Here is a 21,214-nt window from a genome sequence, read left to right on the forward strand (position 1 = left end):
CGCCAGCAGAGCCAGCTGCCTGCCGAGCCGCCCGTCGCTCTGAGGGACCCCACACAGCCCAGGTGAGCGGGGACGCGCCTGTCCCTGGTGACACTGGGGCGAGGCCAGGCCTCCAGGTCACTGCCTGGCGGGACGGGTGTGGAGCCGGAGGCGGGGGAAGCCCATTCTCGCACCTTCTCTGCCCCCTTCCAGCCACTCAGGCACCACCATGTCTGCTCCGGACGAAGGCAGCCGGGACCCCCCCAAACCCAAGGGCAAGGTAAGGGACAGGAGGGAGGGACAGTTCCCTGCTGGAGCCTGGAGACCCTGGAGTCTCAGGAAGGTGACCTCCAGGGCCCTGGGGTGGGAGGGCTCTGGGAGCCACGATGCCAACTCTTCCCGCGTGTCCCAAGCCGGGGCAGAGGGCTCACGTAACCTCGGCGCCTTCTCCACTGTTCGACCTTGGGCCAGCCTCAGTGCCTGCCTGAGCCTCAGTTTCCCCATTTGTGCAATGGGGCTAAGAGGAAAAGCTCTCTGGGGACTTGGGAGATGCCCCTTTCCTCTGGGAGGCAGGCTGAACCTGCCCATTGCCCAGCGAGGAAACTGAGGCTCAGAGTGGCTTCAAAGCTTTCCCGGGGTCACCCAGGGGCGAGGGGCGGGGGCAGCGTGGGGCTGAAGGATGCTTCCTCCCTCCCTGTTCCCGTCTCGGCCGGCCCGGCTCAAGCTGCCCTCCCCACCCCTGCAGACCCTGAGCAGCTTCCTGGGGTCCCTGCCTGGCTTCAGTTCTGCCCGGAACCTGGTGGCCAACGCCCACAGCTCCGCGAGAGACGCCCGGCCGGGTGCCGAGCCCGCGGGTGGCCCTGCCACCCAGGCTCAGGGTGAGTGGACGGCCCGACAGCGGGGACCTCTGTGGGTGGACCTGGGAGCCCCTCACGTGTGCCCACATGGCCTCACTAGACATGAGGACGCTGGCATGCTTGCTTAGTGCCAGACGGGGAAACCGAGGCTTGGGGGGTGTCGCCCAAGGAGGTATAAGCAGTGAAAGTGGGGTTGGAACCTGGCCTGTCTCGCTGCGATGCCCCTCCCCCGTTTCTGATGCTCCGTGGAGCGGTGGGGTGCTCTGCACGCGCCTTCCCTGCGGCCGCACAGCCGGGTGCTGGGGGCTGTGCAGGGAGCCAGGGTCGGGGTGGCCGCCCGGGCTGGGCCCCGCTCTGGGCCCGGAGCCGCAGGCAGCTGACTTCTGCTCCACATACCTGGCCCTGCGACGGGCAGCTGGCAGCTGCAGTGGGGGCGGGGCGGGGCCTCCCCCCACCAGGCTATGGGGGCTCCGGAGCTCAGGGTGGGCATCCGGCACCCAGGCCCAGCAGAGAAAACTCCGCAGGGCCCTGCTCCGGGGCACTGAGGCCTTGGGGGGTCCAGGGAGCCCTGGCAGGGTGGGTGGCTGAGCCTGGCTGGTGGCCGTGGAAGTCACCTCCTGCCGTCCCTGGCAGGGTGGCTGGGACATTCCTGACCTTTTGGGCTGTGCCCGCCAATTGCGCAATGGGCATCAGAGCTGGTGATCCAAACCAGCGTCCCTCGCCCTCCCTGACCAGCCCCTGTCCCCACAGCGGCCACCGACCCACAGCAGATGGCGAGGGACATGGAGAAGCCACAGCAGCCTTCGGAAAAGGTGAGGGCCCCATGAGCCCGGCCTGAGACCCTCGGGGCCCCCTCCTGAGAAGTCTCAGTTACTACCAGCCGGGGGTTGCCATAGCCAAGGAGAAGGCAGACACACCCCTGGTGTCCTGCTGGGCGCAGCCTTCCTGTCTGGGAAATGGGTGCAGTGCCGCCTCGCTCCCCGGCGCGGTTGGACTCTGGACAGCCTGTGCTAGTCCATGCCTAGGACGATGTGACCAAAACACTGGCAACGTACTCTCTGGGTGTCAGGCTCCGTGCTAAGCACTTCTCGTAGTTAGTGCTCCCAAGGGAGGGACAGTGCCCCACACGACTGCAGAAGCACAGAGACGTTAAGCCACCTGCTGGAGGTCACACAGTGAGACGTGGTAGGGATTTGAACCTTGGACAGGCAGGGGCTGAACAGCAACCTATGCTGCGTCCACCCTCGGTCCTCAGCACCTGGGGTCCGCTGGCCTTATCACTGTCCCCAAGGCCCGGCCAAGTGGAGGGGCTGATCTAGGACAGCAGGAGGTAAACTCACGTCAAGGCCCAGGGACAGTTCTTCCGCCCGGCACACACCCCCATGTGGCGTCTCCCACGAGTCCCTTCTCCCCCGACACCTGCCAGATCAGCAGATCTCAGAGGCCCCCCCCACCCCCCCCCCGGCAGCTGCCCCCCCCCTTGTACATTGCCCCACTCCTCCCCGCTAGCACCAATTAAGCACCTGCTGCTGCAAAGTGCTTCGGGCATCTTGACTCATCTGCACCACCCCTGAAGGAGGAGCTGTTGTAATCCAAAGTTTTCAGATGAAGATACAGGCCCAGAGAGGGAATGTGACTTGCTGAAGGTCACACAGCAAGTGCAGGAAAAGAGGTGGGATTTGAACCCAGGTCTCTCCAGCTAAAGAGCCCAGGGTGCTCACCTGCACCAAGGCTGGGCAAGAGACAGGTGGTGAGAACATAATCCCAAGGTTCCTCAACCGCAATACTAAGGATATTTGGGGCCAGGTCAGTCTCTGGAGTGGGGTCATCCTGGGCACTGCAGGGTGCTAAGCAGCGTCCCTCCTTTTACCCACCCCATGCCAGGAGCTCCCCTCAATTGTGATGACCACAGATGTCCCCAGACATCCCCCAGTGTCCTGCGGGGGACAGAACTGCTCCAACCACTGAATTAAAAACAGCACACTCGGGGCCGGGCGTGGTGGCTCACGCCTGTAATCCTAGCACTCCTACATGGTGTGCTCCAAGATGACCAAGACTAAGCACCATGTAATCCTAGCACTCTGGGAGGCCAAGGCGGGCAGATCATTTTAACTCAGGAGTTTGAGACCAGGCTGAGCAAGAGTAAGACCCCGTCTCACTCAAAAAAAAAAAAAAAAGAAAAAATTAGCCGAGCCTGGTGGCGCATGCCTATAGTTCCGGCTACTCGGGAGGCTGAGGCAGGAGGATCCCTTGAGCCCAGGAGTTTGAGGTTACCGTGAGCTAGGCTGATGCCACGGCACTCTAGCCAGGGCAACAGAGTGAGATGCTGTCTAAGAAACAAAAAACAAAAACCCAGCACACTCAGGGTAACACCCGAGTGGTGGTAACTCCGAGGCCATCAGCCCGTTTAGTTGGGTTAAACTAGAGAAAACTGCCATGCAGTAGACAAAACTGATTAAAGCTACGGTGAGGTCCTATGACTAAACCTAATGCCAATCTCTGTACTTCTCTGGTTATTCTCTTTATTTTCTTTAAACTTTTATTTTGGGGTATGTTTGTTTTTCAATTTTGTTTTTGAGCCAGTCTGGCTCTATGGCTGAGGCTGGAGTGCAGTGGTGTCATCACAGCTCACTGCCACCTCCAACTCCTGGGCTCAAGGGATCTTCCCGCCTCAGCCTCCTAAGTAGCTGGGACCACAGGTGCAGCCACTGCGCCTGGCTAATTTTTCTATATTTTGTAGTGCCCGGCCAGTTATTACTTTTCTGAACCTTGATTCACTTCTTTGACTTGAGCACGTTAATTTTAATGAGCACGTTAATTTTAATAAGGAATTTGGCCTCCGTAGCATTAGCAGGAAACCAGGTTCAAAATTTGGCATGAACGGAGCATAGGCAAGATGAAAAAAAAACTTGAACTCTCTGACTTGCGTGGAGCCCAGGTCATGGGGCCTTGGCGAGGGCTCAAGAGGACTCAAGGACCTGCCGGTACGGAGGGGGAGGGAATCATGGGGCGCTCTGTGACGCAGAGCCTGTGGAGGCATGTCCTGCAGAGCCACAGCTTGGAGAGCGTCCAGGGGGACATCCACTGGGGGATGAGGGTAGAGGGAAGCAGCTCATTTTTCGGGGAGGTGGGGCCTCTAGGTGACTGCAGTCCTCTCTCCATAGGGCACACGAAGGAGTCAGGAAAGCAAACGTCTGGGGAGGAGGTGGCTCTCGGTTCCTCCTAACCACCCGTTGTCCTCTTTCAGCAAATCGTGTCTGGGGCCAAAGACCAGGTGTGCTCCAAGATGACCAAGACCAAGGACACCATCTCTTCTGGGGTGGCCAACGTGGTGGACGCGGCTAAGGGAGTGGTCCAGGGAGGCCTGGACACCACGCGATCTGCCCTCACGGGCACCAAGGACGCAGTGTCCAGTGGGGTAATGGGGGCAGTGGGCATGGCCAAAGGGGTTGTCCAAGGCAGTCTGGACACCTCAAAGTCTGTCATCACTGGAACCAAGGACACAGTGTCCACTGGTGTCATGGGGGCAGTGAACATGGCCAAAGGAACTGTCCAGACTGGCGTGGACACCACCAAGACTGTGCTGACAGGTACCAAGGACACTGTCTGTAGTGGGGTGACCGGTGCCATGAATGTGGCCAAAGGGACTATCCAGGGGGGCCTGGACACCACCAAGACCGTTCTGACTGGCACCAAAGACACAGTGTCCACTGGGGTCATGGGAGCAGTGAACTTGGCCAAAGGAACCATCCAGACTGGCGTGGACACCACCAAGACTGTCCTGACAGGTACCAAGGACACCCTCGGCAGTGGAGTGACCGGTGCCATGAATGTGGCCAAAGGAGCCGTCCAAACTGGTGTGGACACCACCAAGACTGTGCTGACAGGCACCAAGGACACTGTCTGTAGTGGGGTGACCGGTGCCATGAACATGGCCAAAGGGACTATCCAGGGGGGCCTGGACACCACCAAGACCGTGTTGACTGGCACCAAAGACACGGTGTCCACTGGGGTCATGGGGGCAGTTAACGTGGCCAAAGGAACTGTCCAGACTGGCCTGGACACCACCAAGACTGTGCTGACTGACACCAAGGACACTGTCTGCAGTGGGGTGACCGGTGCCATGAATGTGGCCAAAGGGACTATGCAGACTGGCCTGGACACCAGTAAGACCGTGCTGACTGGCACCAAAGATGCAGTGTCCACTGGGCTCACTGGGGCAGTGAACGTGGCCAAAGGGGCTGTACAAACCGGGCTGAACACGACTCAAAATATCGCAACAGGTGCAAAGAACACCGTCTGCAGTGGGGTGACTGGTGCCGTGAATGTGGCCAAAGGGGTTGTCCAAGGCAGTCTGGATACCTCGAAGGCTGTCATCTCTGGAACAAAGGACACGGTGTCCACTGGTGTCATAGGGGCAGTGAATGTGGCCAAAGGAACTGTCCAGACTGGCCTGGACACCACCAAAACTGTCCTGACAGGTACCAAGGACACTGTCTGCAGTGGGGTGACTGGTGCTGTGAATGTGGCCAAAGGGGCCGTCCAGGGAGGCCTGGACACCACTAAGTCTGTGGTCACGGGCACGAAAGACACAGTGTCCACTGGGCTCACTGGGGCAGTCAACTTGGCCAAAGGAACCATCCAGACTGGCATGGGTACCACCAAAGCTGTCCTAACTGGTACCAAAGACACCCTCGGCAGTGGGGTGACCAGTGCCATGAATGTGGCCAAAGGGGCTGTTCAAGGGGGTCTGGACACCACCAAGACTGTGCTGACTGGCACCAAAGACGCAATGTCCACTGGGCTCACTGGGGCAGTGAACTTGGCCAAAGGGACTGTTCAGACTGGCGTGGACACCACCAAGACCATGCTGACAGGTACCAAGGACACTGTCTGCAGTGGGGTGTCCAGTGCAGTGAGTGTGGCCAAAGGGGCTGTCCAGGGGGGCCTGGACACCACCAAATCTGTGGTTATGGGCACCAAAGACACAGTGTCTACTGGGCTCACTGGGGCAGTCAACGTGGCCAAAGGGACTATCCAGACTGGCGTGGACAACACCAAGACTGTCCTGACAGGTACCAAGGACACCCTTGGCAGTGGAGTGACCGGTGCCATGAACGTGGCCAAAGGAGCCGTCCAAACTGGTGTGGACACCACCAAGACTGTGCTGACAGGCACCAAGGACACTGTCTGTAGTGGGGTGACCGGTGCCATGAATGTGGCCAAAGGGACTATCCAGGGGGGCCTGGACACCACCAAGACCGTGCTGACTGGCACCAAAGACACAGTGTCCACTGGGGTCATGGGAGCAGTGAACTTGGCCAAAGGAACCATCCAGACTGGCTTGGACACCACCAAGACTGTCCTGACAGGTACCAAGGACACCCTCGGCAGTGGAGTGACCGGTGCCATGAATGTGGCCAAAGGAGCCGTCCAAACTGGTGTGGACACCACCAAGACTGTGCTAACAGGTACCAAGGACACCCTTGGCAGTGGAGTGACCGGTGCCATGAATGTGGCCAAAGGAGCCGTCCAAACTGGTGTGGACACCACCAAGACCGTGCTGACAGGCACCAAGGACACTGTCTGCAGTGGGGTGACCAGTGCCATGAACGTGGCCAAAGGGACTATCCAGGGGGGCCTGGACACCACCAAGACCGTGTTGACTGGCACCAAAGACACGGTGTCCACTGGAGTCATGGGGGCAGTTAACGTGGCCAAAGGAACTGTCCAGACTGGCCTGGACACCACCAAGACCGTGCTGACTGGCACCAAGGACACCGTCTGCAGTGGGATGACTAGTGCCATGAATGTGGCCAAAGGAACCATCCAGACTGGTGTGGACACCACCAAGATTGTCCTGACAGGTACCAAGGACACCCTCGGCAGTGGAGTGACCGGTGCCATGAACGTGGCCAAAGGAGCCATCCAAACTGGTGTGGACACCACCAAGACTGTGCTGACAGGCACCAAGGACACTGTCTGCAGTGGGGTGACTAGTGCCATGAATGTGGCCAAAGGGACTATGCAAACTGGCCTGGACACCAGTAAGACCGTGCTGACTGGCACCAAAGACGCAGTGTCCACTGGGCTCACTGGGGCAGTGAACGTGGCCAAAGGGGCTGTACAAACCGGGCTGAACACGACTCAAAATATCGCAACAGGTGCGAAGAACACCGTCTGCAGTGGGGTGACTGGTGCCGTGAATGTGGCCAAGGGGGCCGTCCAGGGGGGCATGGACACCACCAAGTCTGTGGTCACAGGCACCAAAGACTCAGTGTCCACTGGTGTCATGGGAGCAGTGAACTTGGCCAAAGGAACCGTTCAGACTGGCCTGGACACCACCAAGACCGTGTTGACTGGCACCAAAGACACAGTGTCCACTGGGCTCACTGGGGCAGTCAACGTGGCCAAAGGAACCATCCAGACTGGCATGGACACCACCAAGACTGTGCTTACAGGTACCAAGGACACCATCTGCAGTGGGGTGACCGGTGCTGTGAACGTGGCCAAAGGAGCCGTCCAAACTGGTGTGGACACCACCAAAACTGTCCTGACAGGTACCAAGGACACTGTTTGCAGTGGGATGACCGGTGCCATGAATGTGGCCAAAGGGACTATCCAGGGGGGCCTGGACACCACCAAGACTGTGCTGACTGGTACTAAAGACACAGTGTCCACTGGGGCCATGGGGGCAGTGAATTTGGCTAAAGGAACCATCCAGACTGGCCTGGACACCACCAAGATTGTGCTTACAGGTAGTAAGGACACCGTCTGCAGTGGGGTGACCGGTGCCGTGAATGTGGCCAAAGGAGCCGTCCAGGGGGGCCTAGACACCACTAAGTCTGTTGTCACAGGCACCAAAGATGCAGTGTCCACTGGGCTCACTGGGGCAGTGAATGTGGCCAAAGGGACTGTCCAGACAGGTGTGGACACCACCAAAGCTGTCCTAACTGGTAGCAAGAACACCCTTGGCAGTGGAGTGACTGGTGCCATGAACGTGGCCAAAGTGGCCGTCCAGGGGGGCCTGGACACCAGTAAGACCATGCTGACTGGCACCAAAGACGCAGTGTCTGCTGGGCTCATTGGGGCAGGCAATGTGGCCACAGGGGCTGTCCACACTGGCCTCGGCACCATCCGGAACTGGTTACCTGGTACCCAGGACACCATGTGGGGTGAACGCTCCAGTTGCAGGACCGCAGACAACAGAGGGGAACAGACCACCCTGAGCCCCCGAGAGGCCCCGACCGTGGGGGTCTCCAGCCCTCCAGCCCCACTCTGTGCAGGCTCGGAGCTTGCCCAGGAAGCCACAGCTGCCACCAAGGGCCTTGTGTGTGATGTGGCCACATTCCCCCAAGAAGCCGCCCCGGGCATGGGGGAGGTGGGGCAGCTGGCAGCCATGTGTGGCCCCAAAGGAGCCATGGGCTTTGCAGCACTGCAGGACGAGTTGGAGGGAATGGGGGACATCTTCCAGCCCATGAGCGCCACGGAGCAAGGTGAGGAGCCAAGGAGGGGCATGCCCCATCTGGAGCTGGGTCCCTCGGGCTGGCGCCACACGCAGATACCCCAAGGGGCTTCTTAAATTGAGCCATGTACCTCCCTCCGCAGCTGAGCTGGCTGCCTCCGAGCCTGGGCCGAAGGTGCTCTCGGCTGACCAGGGAAGCTACTTCATCCGCTTAGGCGACCTGACCCCCGGCTTCCGCCAGCGGGCATTTGAACACGCCGTGAGCCACCTGCAGCACAGCCAGTTCCAAGCCAGGGACGCCCTAGCACAGCTGGAGGACTGCTGCAGCCTGGTAAGAGCTGTCCCCTCCCCTCGTCACTTCTTAGAGTCCTTGCAGGGCCCCGTAGAGCGACCTGGTTCCACTGTCCACGGCGCCCAAGGGGAGACCTGAGTTAAGGGTTTGGAAAAATACTCAGGTTGCTCCCTGCTCACCCGGACACCAGAATAAACTCCCGACAGGCAGATGGTACAGGCCAGGTGACCCCTGGGACTGCCCTCTTCTCCCCCACCCCACTCAGGCATGGATTTAAACGTGCAGCCACCTAGGACCTCAGCAGGGCAGGGGACCATGGGACGCAGGGTCCCTGGGGGGGGGGGTCACTGGAATCCCCTAACCCAGGGGGTCTCACCTGGGGTGATTCTGCCCCCAGGGAGCACTTGTCATGACGGGAGGGTGCTCCTGGCGTGAACCGGGTGGAGGCAGGGACACTACTCAGCACCTGTAGCGCCCAGGACAGCTCCCATCTCAGAGAAGACTCTGGCCCCAAACATCCACAGTGCCAGGGCATGTCAGTCCTTGGGACCCTCAGCATGCCTCACCTCACTGCAGCCACCCCTGGGTTTTGAGCTGAGGGGTGACAAGACCCCAACGACGCTATGTTCCTACATCTCCCTGAGCTCACAGGGAACCCGGATGACTGCCTCCTCACACAAGCCACCAGGGTGCGACTGACTCTAGACTCGTGGCCACTCCACCTGCCTCGGGAAAGGTCTGGACACAAGGTCCCCAGGCCAGGACTCTGAGCACCTCCCCTGGTCCCTGGGAGGGAGTGTGACAGGGCCTTGCCAAGAGGCCATTGTCTCCCCTGCTGGCTTCTTTCTTTCCAGATTGAAGAGGGCAAACAGCCTCTGGACAGGCAGCCCCTGCATCTGGACCAGGGCTTAAGCGCCAGCGTGGACAACACTGGTACCCAGGAGGTGCGTCTGGCGTGGGCTGAGGTCACCCCCTGGCTTGCTGGCCCCCCCTCACCTGGCGCCTTCCTCCCCCAGGAGCAGGACGCCGGGGCTCTGCCCAGAGTCTGCAGCCTTGCCCGGCAGCTGCACACAGCCTACAGCGGCCTGGCCTCCGGCCTCCAGGGCCTGCCCGCGGAGCTCCAGCAGCGGGTCGGGCAGGCGCGGCACAGCGTCTGCGAGCTCTACGGCATCGTGTCCTCCGCTGGCTGCATGGAGGAGCTGCCGGCAGAGCGCCTGGCCCAGAGCCGCGAGGGCGTGCGCCAGGCGTGGCAGGGGCTGGAGGCGCTGCTGGAGGACGTGCAGCACAGCCCCCCCCTCGGCTGGCTGGTGGGGCCCTTTGCCTTGGCCCCAGCTGGGCAGCGGCTGTAGCTCCTGCAGACCAGGGCGCGGGACCTCCCTGCCCGGCCTGAGCAGCCTCCTCCGAACCTTCCCCCGCTCCAGCCCCAGCGTGGCTCCCCAAAGTCCTGGACCCCGGGGGCTGGAGCGGGCCCAGTACTGAGGCCATGGAGGCAGGGACCCGAGTCCAGCCGCACCTGCCGCCTCTCCCCGAGCACTGCTGGTCCCTCCCCTGCCCTGGGAGCCTGAGGTCACCAAGACCACAGGCCAATGACCTTACCTCAAACACCTCGAGTGAGCACTGCAATTAGGAAAGCGATGCAGAAACCTGCCAGCCTAGCAGGTCTTCCAAGCGCCCCACCAGGAACACCATCTTTGGGGGGTTCTCCCGGCCCCACAGTATGGTCCCATAGCTTCCAGTGTAACGGGTGGTGCTGCTCTGTCCTCGCTCTGCACGCGTGTCCCCCGCCCTAACCAATACTCAGGTCTGGAGGACCACGTTCCCTTGTACCAGGATGTATGAGAAAATGCCACCTTCATCCCAGGCAGACCTGTGCTGCCTCTGCCGAGCCCTGCTGTGGCCAAGAGAAGGGATTTCACGGGGACAGAGCTGTCAGTAGCCTTTGCATTGGCCTGGCTCAAGGACTGCACAACTTGGAGAGGTGGGGAGCGGTGACCAAACTAGCTGTTTCCTGCCTCCAGCCACTTACCGCAGTGCCACCAACCGTGCGTACACCCGAGGCTCTGTGGCCCCTCAGGAGGCTGGGCCTGGAGGCTGCTGCTCAAGAACATGAACAAAGGGCTTCCCCACAGGGCACAGGTATCTGACGAGACCTGCCCCATGCACTACGTGCGCTCAAAGCTGGAGCCCCGGGCTGGCTCAGTCGTGGAGGCCCAGCACCCCTGGGGCAGCCCTTCATTCCCCGCATGCTGGCACAGTCTCACGGTCCCCAGAGACCATGACAACACACCGCCAACTGCAGAAAATAGGCCTGGTGGCCGGGGTGTCCATCCATGCCACACACAGGGCAGGGCTCAGGGCGCCCCTTCCCACCACCCCACAGCCTGACTCCCGGCTGGGCTGCAGGGAACTCGGCCCTCCCAGGCTGGGGGCTTGAGCGCGCAGCCACTGTGAACACACACGGCAGTCCTGTGAGGCTGGGGTCAACCCCCTTACACACACGAAAGAGGAACCCAAAGCGGGAGGGCCCCTGCCCAAGGCACACAGCAAGCTGGCACGCAGCCGGATAAGTAGGGGCCTCCCTTGTGGCCCCTGATTGTTGAGGACAATGGATAACTCACAGTGTCCCTGGCCTGAATGCCCTGGGCCTGTCTGGATACCCAGAGCCACCTGCAGCTTGGGCGGGAAGGACAACAGCCGATTCCAGGAGGGAGGTGGGGGCATTGAGGGACAGCACAGTCCCCACCCTCCCAGCCCAGTCACGCCTCTGTCCTCCCTGACGTCTGTTCCTGCTTGCCCTGCGGGGCACTGGGCTGCCACACGCGGGAAGGGTCAAACCTTGGCCTCTGGTTGAGCTGTGAAGTCTAGATGTTTTTATTTCTCCCTCGTTCCTTCTAGAAAAGCTTCCCTTGAGCCCACCCTGTCTCCTTCACAATCTGCCCTGTAGGGTTGGGCTGGGTCTGGAGCTCACAGTGGCCTGAAAGCTGAACCCTTTGTCCCAAACGAGCCCTGTGACAGCTGCAAACAGCTCCCAACTCCAGCCCCAGCTGCACTGGCACCGCTAGAAAACCAAGCCAATAAAAGTGATTTTTTCATTAAAAAACCCTTTATAGTCATTTCATGTCGGTTTAAAATCACAGAAATTAGGCAGAAAAAAAACCCAAGGGGACAAATACAAACAAACAGCACAGCGTCTCCCCAAAAGTTCTCTGCTCGCCTGGGAGGCTGGGGAAGGACACGGGGTGGCCTACGGGCGTCTACTGTGGGCTGAGCTCGGGGCGGGCCGGCTCGGTGCCTGCGCTCAGCTCTCCTCGTCCGGGGACTCCGAGTCCACCCGCGCCCGCTCGCACTCCTGCTGCTCACTCCCAGGCCTGTCCAGGTCGGGGCCCTCCCGCAGGCTGCTGATGGGGACACAGCAAAGGTGGCATGAGCATCCTCCAGCCCCCTCCCGGCCTCTGGGGAGATCAGGGTGGGGAAGGGGCCCAGGGAGAGCTCTACCCCATGCCCGTCACCTACGTTCACCGGGGCAACACCTTCCCACCTGTCCCTCCTCCCCGACCAGGGGCTGCAAACGTCCCAAGGGACCATGCTCAGTGCCAGCCAGGCCCGGTGCAGGGCAGCTGCTTGATAATAAAGGGCTGAATTTGGCCACCAGACGCCAGCCTGGGGTTCTCAGCATTGGCCAGCATCATAGGGTAGGGCTTGTTCACGGTGCCTGCCTGGGCCACTCTGGAGGGTCAGCAAGAAGCCACCTGCCCAGGAGGCTCAAAGGCCTGGAGCCGCCTCCAGGCCCAGTAGGGGCTGCTGGGAGGAGGTGCCAGCCAGCTGGACCCTGGGGGCTCACCACAGAGGTGGGGGGTGACATCCCTGGCATCCATCCCAGCATGGGGAGGGCCTGGTGTGAGCAGCTCACCAACGCAGGCTACCCCGGCCTGGTGACACTTACTCATTGTGCAGGTCTTCAGAGGAGCCACCCCTTAGCCCCTCCTCCGAGTCCTGGCCTTCCTCCAGCTCCTTGTCCTCCAGGCTCTCCCCTTTCTGGGACGTGGCCTCACCATTCACAGGGGCTGAGAGATCTGCGTGGGACAGGTGGGTCATGGGACACTGCTAGGCTGTAGTCGGGGACCCCCTACCCTCCCTGTCGAGAGTAAGCCAACTTGGACCAGGGGCTTGAAGGACCCTCGGCTCTCCAGGATCCCGGATGGGGGCCACACTGGGCACCGTGGCTGGTGGGACCCCATACTCTTCAACCCCTGTGCCCGCCCAAATGCAGTGAGCCTATTTCCCAGCATGGCTCGTGAGCACTCCCGACGGCTGCTCTGAGCATCTGTAATCAGATCACCTGACCCCAGAGTCCCCCCCAGCCACCATCCTTGCTTGACATACCTGTCTCCTCTCAGCCCACCTGTGACCCCGTAAGTTCATTCCCCTAAACCTCCAGCAGCTGCCTCCTGGGGCACACTCCCACGCCCACCCCACCACGTGCACAGCTCCATGGCCGTGCTGAGCCCACGAGCAGTGTGGGTGCATGCGTGCCACGAGTCGGCCCGGTCAGCCCCGCAAGCGTGCAGCCCGTTGCCTGTACCCAGACTGGCCACAGCGGAGTCCAAACACCACTCACTGGCTGCCCCAGGGACAGAGCAGGGTCTGGCGGGAACACGCCACTCCTGGGTTGGAGGACGACAGCAGAGCTGCGCCCCGTTCTAGAAGGTGCCATACAGCACCTGCCTCTGCAGCCGAGCCACCGAGGCTTAGGGGCCCAGCCGCCCACCGCCGCTCACCAGTGCTCGGTTCGTCCTCCACCTTGCCCTTGGGGGCCTCCTCCCCGGCCAGCTTCTCCTCGGCCTTCTCGGCCTCGGCCTTCTCCTTCTCCAGCCCGGTCTTGTTTGCTTTCTGCACCGCCTCAATCTTGGGCCCCAGGACCCGGGACTTGAGCCGAGTGTAGACTTCGGCCGCCTTCTCCATCACGTCCTTGTTGGCTTTGTAACGGCGAATCTGGCCACGGAGCAGCCCGACTCAGCGTATGCAGTGGCCTTGAGACCCTCAACCCCAGCGAGGCCACCCCTCCCGACCACGCCTCCAAGGAGAGCAGCTCCTTGGGCCTGGCACTTTTGCTGGCCAGCCCACTGCCTCCTCAATGACCGAGGGCAGACACCTGCTCCCAGCCTCACCCCACCTGCCACCAGCACCTTCCACCTCTGTGATCCCGCCATACCTTCTTCAACGTGGCCACCACGTCTGTGTTCTTCTGCAGGATCTGAGAGGTCACTTGCAAGGTGCCCAGCTCCTCCAGCGCATTCAGACACCTCTTTATGTCCTGCAGGGTGGGTGAAAATGAGAAGGGACGGCCTGGCCAAGGAGGTCCCAGAGGCACCACTGGGGAGGAGGACACCTTGGGCGCTCCCGTGGGGAGGGCTCACTCAGCAGAATGGTGCCACTTCCCCACCCACCAGGTGGGGAATCTGGGAACAGGTAGACTCTGGGGTGGGGGTGGGGGTGGGACCACCATGGTGCCACCTGTTGGGGAGAAGAGACTGTGCCTCAAGACGGAAGACCCCCATCTGCTTATAAGCGAAAGGAACGCGGACCCCCACCCCACCCACCTGTGGGACCCTGGATTTGCCTCCATTTCCCGAGGCTTCTAAGGGAGCCCTGGATGGGAGGTGGCAGAGGGGACTGCTTGGCTCAGGGGAATGGCTACGTCGGGACTCTCACCGGGTTGTCGACCTTCAGGGCAAACTTGATCTCACTGTGCAGCTTCTGAAGCTTCTCCTCCACGGAAGGTTCTGGGGCCAGGAGAGAGAGCACCGCCAGGCCTGAGAGCAGGGCCGTGGAGGCCCCAGGTGTCAGCTGGCTCAGTGGCAGTGGCTTAAGACCCTCTGGAGTAGTGCTGGGGCCTTGGGTCTGGACATGTACTCGGCCCAGCTTGCCACCCTCTGCCACATCTGGGTGCCCCTGCCCAGAGCTGGCCGAGGACCTTCACACACACCCCTCTAGGACCAGACATCTGGGATCATGGCCCTCCCCTCCTCCCTTCCAGTCACAGGGAGAGAGGGCTGGAGCAACCAGGGCCTCACCTTTCTTCTTCTCCACCTTCCTGTCCCCTGAGAACCCTTCAGACCGTTTCCGGGTTCGCTCCAACTTCAGGGGCCTGCGGAGAGGCGCTCCCTCAGAAGGGCCCGACCAGTGTCCTTGTGGCCCCTGCCCCAGCCCCCGCCCTCCCACTAAGGGGCTGGGGCCTGCAGCTGCTGCAGTAGGGAACCTTCAGGAGGCCCAAGAAGCTGGGAGGGTCAAGGCCCCGGCACGACCCACGCCCAGGGCAGAAGTGGAGGGAAGCTGCCAACCAAAGATGTGAGCCTGCCGCCTGGCTCTTACAGGCAAACACGGAATCCCAGAACTCTTTTCTTTCACACATGGCAAAGGGCTGGTACAACCGAGTGAGTGAGTTATGAAAAGGCTTCAGGACTGACACTCAAGAAGGGAGCGGAGCGTTACCGAGGCACGGTCCCACATGCCACTCCACACAGGCCACCGCGCCGCAGGGCCCAGTTCCCACTAAGCAGGTTTGTGCGCTGACGGCTGGAATCCCACATACAAAGTGGAGCGGGAGGTGGCTCTCCTCATCATGGGGGGGTCTCGGAATTAAAACCAAAGGGCAGGGGCATCACTTCTCAGCCTTGGCACTGGGTACACTTGGGCCCAGAGCATTCTCTGCAGAGGGGCCGTCCAGGGCACCGCAGGGTGCTGAGCAGCGTCCCTGCCTCTACCCACTCCAAGCCACGAGTACTTCCTTCCACAGCTGTGACAACCATGAGTGTCCCCTGGGGCTGGGATCACCCTGGTGAGACCCCTGCTCTAAGGGGAGGGGTCCTGCAGCAATGAATCTTGTGCAACCTGACAGGCCTCAAGAACTGGAAATTTCAACTGGATCTGCCACCGAAACTGAGTCCAGAAGCCTCTCCGCGAGGGCACAGGGCTGAGGGCCCTGGAGCACGGGCAGGCAGAGGGGGCTAACCTGGCTCGGGGCTTCTCCTCCGGCCGCCCTCTCTTCTCCTTCTGGCCGGGCTTCCTCAGGGGCTCCGAGCCTTGCGACTGCAGCTTCCTGGATGATTTCTTTGCCTACAGTGGCCAGAAAAGGGGGTTTGGAGTGGTGGGAAGCAGGGCTTGTCCCAGACCCCTAAGCCACCCACCTTGACGTGTAGCAAGACACCCTCTGCTGTCCCTCCACTCTGTGCAGACTTGGTGGGGCAGGGTGGAAGGGGACAGAGGACCCTGGAGTCTTGGAGCTGAGGCCCCACCCTGAGGCAGCCCCACTGCCCTGAGGCCGGCAGCTCTAGGCACAGGCTGGGGCAGTTCCTACACCAGGAGTGCCATCCCCTTTGGTGACAAAGGGAGTGATAGGGAAAGTAGAGAGCATTCTTCTTGTTCCCACAAAGCAGGCCTGGCCCAGGGGTCACCATCGCATGGGGTCTCTGGACCTCGGTCTAGAAGGTCAGACTGGATTCTGGCCAAACAGCCAGTGCCACAGGTGGGGAGCTTGACAGGGCCCACAGCACACGTGTATAGACAGGGCCTGATAGTCACCACCCACCTCAGAGGCCTCCCCACTACTCCCCGAGTGGCCAGAAGGAAACTCTGAGCACCTGAGTCAGGCCGGTCCCTCCTCGGCCCACAGCCCTCCATGGGTCCCACCTCCCTTGAATCAAAGCCCAAGTCCTCCCTGCAGCCCAGCAGGCCCCACACGACCTGCCCCGTCTCCTCCCTGCCTTCTCTCCTCCCTTTCCCCCTCCTCCCTCTGCTATAGCAACACGGGTCTCCTTGCTGCACCTCCAACACAGCAGGTGAGGTCCTGCCACAGGGCCTTTGCATGGGCTATGCCCTCTGCCTAAAACACCTCCCCCTGGATTCCTTCACAGATCCCCTCTCCCTTCACTGGGATCCTTACTAAAATCTAAACTCAAGCCTTTGAGGTCTACTGACATCTCTGGGGTCTACCCACAAACATGCACCCACTTTATTCTCCTTGGCACTGAACACTCCGGAAAACACTGCACACAACAGTCACGTTGTGCCCTGTCTGCCTTCTTCCCCCCTACATCACCATCACATCATCCAGAGCAGGGGTTTCTGGGCCTCTGCGCTCCCACCGCTCTATCCCCGGCACCGGAGATGGTGGCGGTGCCCAGCAGCTGCTCAATGAACGTGGGGTGAAGGCAGGGACGCGCCGCTGCAGCCACAGTGGGCGAGGCAAGGGAGGGCTCCAGGGAGGGCCGCACCTCTCTCTCCAGCTCGGCCTCGGGCTCCGAGTCAGAGGAGGACCGGGGGCCCCGGCCGCGGCCCTTGCGGCCACGCTTCTTCACGGGCTCCTCGTCGTCCCGGAGCTCCTCGCCGCTGCTGCCGCCGCTGGCCCCGCGCTCGGCCTCCCCGCGCTCGGCCCGCTCGCGCCGCCGCTCCTTCTCCTCCTTCTCTTGCTCCCGCAGCCGCCGCAGCTCTTCCTCCTGCTCCCGCCGCCGCCGGGCCTCCAGCTCGCGCCGCCGCGCCTCGTCCCGCCGCTTCCACTCGCTGATGCGGTCCACCTCCTCGCTGTCGCTGCGGGCGAGAGGGTGGTTGGGGCTCCTGTTCCCGTGGATGCCCAGGCCCCGCACCTGTGGCCTCGGCTGGTGGACAGCCCCATCCTCCAGAGGTGACCCCAACACCCACCTGTCGCTGCTCGAGCTGGATGGGGGCCGTTCAGGCTTCGGTTTCCGGCCTCGGGGCTTTGGGGGAGGCTTCTCAGCTACAGGGAAAGGAAGGGGGAGCGTGACTGTCTCAGCACGGTCTCTCCTAGGGCTGAGGGGGCTTCCAGGGGGGCTCCAGCAGACAGGGACCACCCCAGGAGCCCCCAGCACAGGCCAGGCGGAGAGGGCCATGGGTGCAGGAGTGCAGGCTGCAGGCGCCGGGCAGGCCCTACCTGGCTTCCTGCCCCGTGGAGGCTTCTTGACAGATACGTCCGAGTCAGAGGAGGAGGAGGAGGAAGAGGAAGAGGAGGAGGACGCTGACCTCCCCACGGCCACAGGCTCAGCCTTGGCCCCGTCGGAATCTGCTTTGGAGTCTGAGTCGGAGGCTGAGGGCGCCTTCTGGGAAGCAACGGGGACAGGCAGGAGTCAGAAGGCCAGCATGGAGAGTGGGCCACGGGGGGCGAGGGGAGGCTAGATCCCCCTGTGCCCCCCACCCCACAGTCTCCTCACGCTGGGCCCTCCCTCATGACCTGCTGCAAACCCGCCTGTGCCCGAGTGAAAACCAGGGATCACAGGCTACCAGGGTAACTCAGGCCTCAGCTCTGTCAGGGCCCTTCGCGTCCCCGGTGGTGAAGTGGGGGGCACTGGAGCCCCAAGGTTCATAGTGGCAAGACCTTTACTTGGTGCAAAATCTTTTTTTTTTTTTTTTTTTTTTTGAGGCAGAGTCTCACTCTGTTGCCCGGGTTAGAGTGCTGTGGTGTCAGCCTAGCTCACAGCAACCTCACACTCCTGGGCTCAAGTGATCCTCCTGCCTCATCCTCCCGAATAAGCTGGGACTACAGGCATGCGCCACCGTGCCTGGCTAAATTTTTGTATAAATGTTTTGAGTTATCCAGATAATTTCTTTCTATTTTTAGTAGAGACAGGGTCTGGCTCTTGCTCAGGCTGGTCTCAAACTCCTGACCTTGAGTGATCCTCCTGCCTGGGCCTCCCAGAGTGCTAGGATTACAGGGGTGAGCCACTGCGCCCAGCCACTTTGTGCAAAATCTTTCGTGGAGACCAAATAAGACAAGCTGCTCTCCTCTACTGTCTTCACGGCCCACAGCACGCCGGCCCACAACCGCACACGTGGGCACACACTGCACACGTGGGCACATAATGCACACATGGGCACACACGGACATAGGCACACAGAGGCACCACACAGACATACCACACACAGGCAGAGACACACACCCATGCAAACACATGCACGCAACACATAAAGAACCGACATACCCACACACACCACACATATACACAAATGCACGCACACACTAGTGCACAGATATACAACATACAGTCATACGTGCACATGTGTAATGGACACACCTGCACACACAGAACCCATACACAGTAATCATACACGTGGACACACAATACTCACACTCTGACTCACACACAGGGCCCTCAAGGCTGCTTCACTCTCTTCCGATGCCAACAATCCAGAAACCCATTTCCTAACCCAGACCGTGGGCCTCCCGTGGGAGTAGGGCAGCTTGGGCCCTGCGCCCGTGCCCTAACCCCTCCACAAGGGACCCAACTCCGCACCGTGGACAGCGCTAGTGACCACGAAGAGCCCTACGAGTGAGCATGAGGAACAGAAGGCACCAAACATGCTCTACCTTTTTCTTCCGTCCTCCGAGGGGGCCCCGCCGTGGCGCCCGGACCACCGCTTTCTTCTCGGGGGTGAAGTCCTGGGTGGGGAGAGTGTGCTGAACGGGTGCAGGCCGCCACACTGGGCTCCACCCGTGCACCTGCCTTCTCCTGCCCTCCTGCGGAGTCAACTTCCCACCTACCTGGTCACTGGTTTTCTCTGACTCGGACGAGCTTTCTGAGTTCTCCTCTTCGGACGGGGACACGCTGGCTTGATCCAGGTCACTGGACGCCTTTCGAGCTCGTTTCGAGACTGACATCTGCAAGGGAAGCCGCCTGGACATGTCAGTGACTAGGAGAGCCATGCTCTCAGCAGGAAGCCCTGCCCCTGACCACTAGCAGCCCGGGTAGAGCTGAGGTGCTAGAACCTTCCCGGGGCATCAGTGACCTCTCTGAGAATCTGACAAAAGTCAGGGATCTTGAACCCTGAGGGTGTTATCCTCAGTAAAATAAGCCAGTCACAAAGGGACAATTACACAGGAGGTCCCTAGAAGCATCAGATCCACAGAGATAGAAAGTAAGATGGTGGGTGCCAGGGGCTGGGAAGGGGGCGGGGAGTGAGTGTTTCGTGGGGACAGAGCGTCAGTTTGGGAAGGTGAGAAAGTGGAGAGTGACTGCTGATGGGGACAGGGTTTCTTTTAGGGGTGATAAAATGTTCTGGAATAAGACAGAGGTGACAGCTGACAATTCTGTGAATAAACTGAAAACCACTGACTTAGGTACTCTGGCAGGGTGACTGAGATGGTATACAGATACCCCAATTTTTTCAAATGCATATTGAAAAAAAAGTAAGAAACAAAAGAAAGGCAGGAGGGAGAGCAGCTGGGGGCGAGGTATCAGGGCCCGCCCTACCCCACTCTGCCCCACCTTCAGCGCCGAGGTCTTCCTCTTCAGGCCACTGTTGTCGCTGCTTTTGTCTGAGTCCGAGTCGCTCTCCATCCTGTCGCTGGCGGCTGTGGCGGTCACGGCTGTAACAGCCATGACCCCCCGGTCCTCGTCGTCCTCGTCAGCATCACTCCCACCTGCTGGGTCCGCCTCAGGGGCCTCACTGTCAGAGGAACTCACCGGCTGGAGGGGCGGGGGTCAGAGTCCATGTGTCACTGTGAGTCTAGGGTGGGTTTCCCAACCAGGACAGCAACCAGGAGGACAGCACCCACCATTGGGGTCTCAAATGTCAGTGTCCAGTCTCCTCGATTTACAAATGGGGCAACTGAGGCCCAGAACATCCGGAGAAGCCAGACGGGAGAGTGAGGGAGACGTGTGTCATGGGCCCAGGGTTTGGCCTGGGCTGCAGGGTTAAACCTTGGGCAAGTGACCCTGCCCTGGAGATAGGGGTGGTACCATTTGGGTCTCAGAAGGCCGTGGTGAAGATGAAACCGGGCTGGCAGCGAAGCACTGGGGCCGGTGCCCTGACTACAGCAAGGTCAAGTGGCCTCTTTTTTATTTTCTGAACCATTCTTGTATTTTGAGGTAGAAGCCGACCTAGGACGAGACCTCCAGGCTTCTACCTTTCCTGGCACCGCTAGTTCCGTTATACTCAAAATGCCCAAGCAAGGCAGTGACAGCCACAAAAATAGCAAACACTTATAGGACGATTCTCATGTGCCAACCACGTAACTGGGTTCCTTTACGCACTCAGCTCAGCTGAAGGCTGCTGAGCGGTGCTGTGTGTCAGGCACTGGGCTGCGGAGAAGGGAGTACAAAGCAGTGACCAGGACACAGTCCCCTGGCTCTGGGTACTGGCAACCTAGTGGGGGAGATCGATCACCACCATTTAAACAGATAAACACAATTCCTAATCATGGTGACAAGCAAGAGGAAGATCTGGGTGTGTGGCTGTGAGGATCATGAGAGGTGGGAGTGTCATATTTTGCCTGGGTGGTCAGGAAAGCCCCTCCAAGGCTGTGACATTTTAGCAGAGGAGTCCTTCCAAGCATGCAAAGGGGTAGGGGCTGGGCACATTCCAGAGACCAGGAAGGGCATGAAGGAAGGTCCTCTCTGGACCCAGAAGAGGCTGGTATGGCTGGGGCACAGAGAGCGGTGGAGGTAGCAAAGGAGTGGACAGCGAGGCTGCCAGGGCAGGATCATGCGGGGGCGTCAAGGATCTAAAAACCCATCAGACAGACGGCACAAGGCCAGCCAGGCCACGGGGCTTGCTCGGGTCTCTTTCTGAACTCGTTCTGGATGCCATACGTTTGGAGAGGAAATGTGT

General features: G+C 60.6%; 2 protein-coding genes across 3 annotated transcripts in view; one reads left to right on the forward strand and one right to left on the reverse strand.

Moving 5' to 3' along the window:
* Positions 1-11,693, forward strand: PLIN4 (perilipin 4). The gene is made up of 8 exons (XM_075998330.1): positions 1-62; positions 193-259; positions 725-857; positions 1,587-1,648; positions 4,084-8,332; positions 8,445-8,632; positions 9,448-9,537; positions 9,610-11,693. The coding sequence occupies exons 2-8, from the start codon at positions 209-211 to the stop codon at positions 9,940-9,942; spliced, it is 5,106 nt and encodes a 1,701-aa protein (XP_075854445.1). The 5' UTR covers positions 1-62; positions 193-208; the 3' UTR covers positions 9,943-11,693.
* The window catches only part of HDGFL2 (HDGF like 2), an 18,203-nt gene continuing 8,662 nt past the window's right edge, over positions 11,674-21,214 (reverse strand). The window contains exons 4-16 of one of the 2 annotated variants that reach the window (XM_075998331.1): positions 19,870-20,070; positions 19,146-19,262; positions 18,972-19,043; positions 17,541-17,703; positions 17,291-17,366; positions 16,867-17,179; positions 15,606-15,709; positions 14,668-14,741; positions 14,306-14,376; positions 13,806-13,907; positions 13,372-13,585; positions 12,537-12,666; positions 11,674-11,991 (exon numbers count right to left, since the gene is read on the reverse strand). In XM_075998331.1, coding sequence (XP_075854446.1) covers positions 11,892-11,991; positions 12,537-12,666; positions 13,372-13,585; positions 13,806-13,907; positions 14,306-14,376; positions 14,668-14,741; positions 15,606-15,709; positions 16,867-17,179; positions 17,291-17,366; positions 17,541-17,703; positions 18,972-19,043; positions 19,146-19,262; positions 19,870-20,070 — 1,737 coding nt within the window. In that variant the 3' untranslated portion in view covers positions 11,674-11,891. Of the gene's footprint in view, positions 11,992-12,536; positions 12,667-13,371; positions 13,586-13,805; positions 13,908-14,305; positions 14,377-14,667; positions 14,742-15,605; positions 15,710-16,866; positions 17,180-17,290; positions 17,367-17,540; positions 17,707-18,971; positions 19,044-19,145; positions 19,263-19,869; positions 20,071-21,214 lie in introns of both variants that reach the window. The other variant, XM_012769255.3, reaches the window with a different exon arrangement.

This window comes from Microcebus murinus, chromosome 27 (genome assembly GCF_040939455.1).
Source record: "Microcebus murinus isolate Inina chromosome 27, M.murinus_Inina_mat1.0, whole genome shotgun sequence".
NCBI classification, from domain to species: Eukaryota; Metazoa; Chordata; class Mammalia; order Primates; family Cheirogaleidae; genus Microcebus; species Microcebus murinus.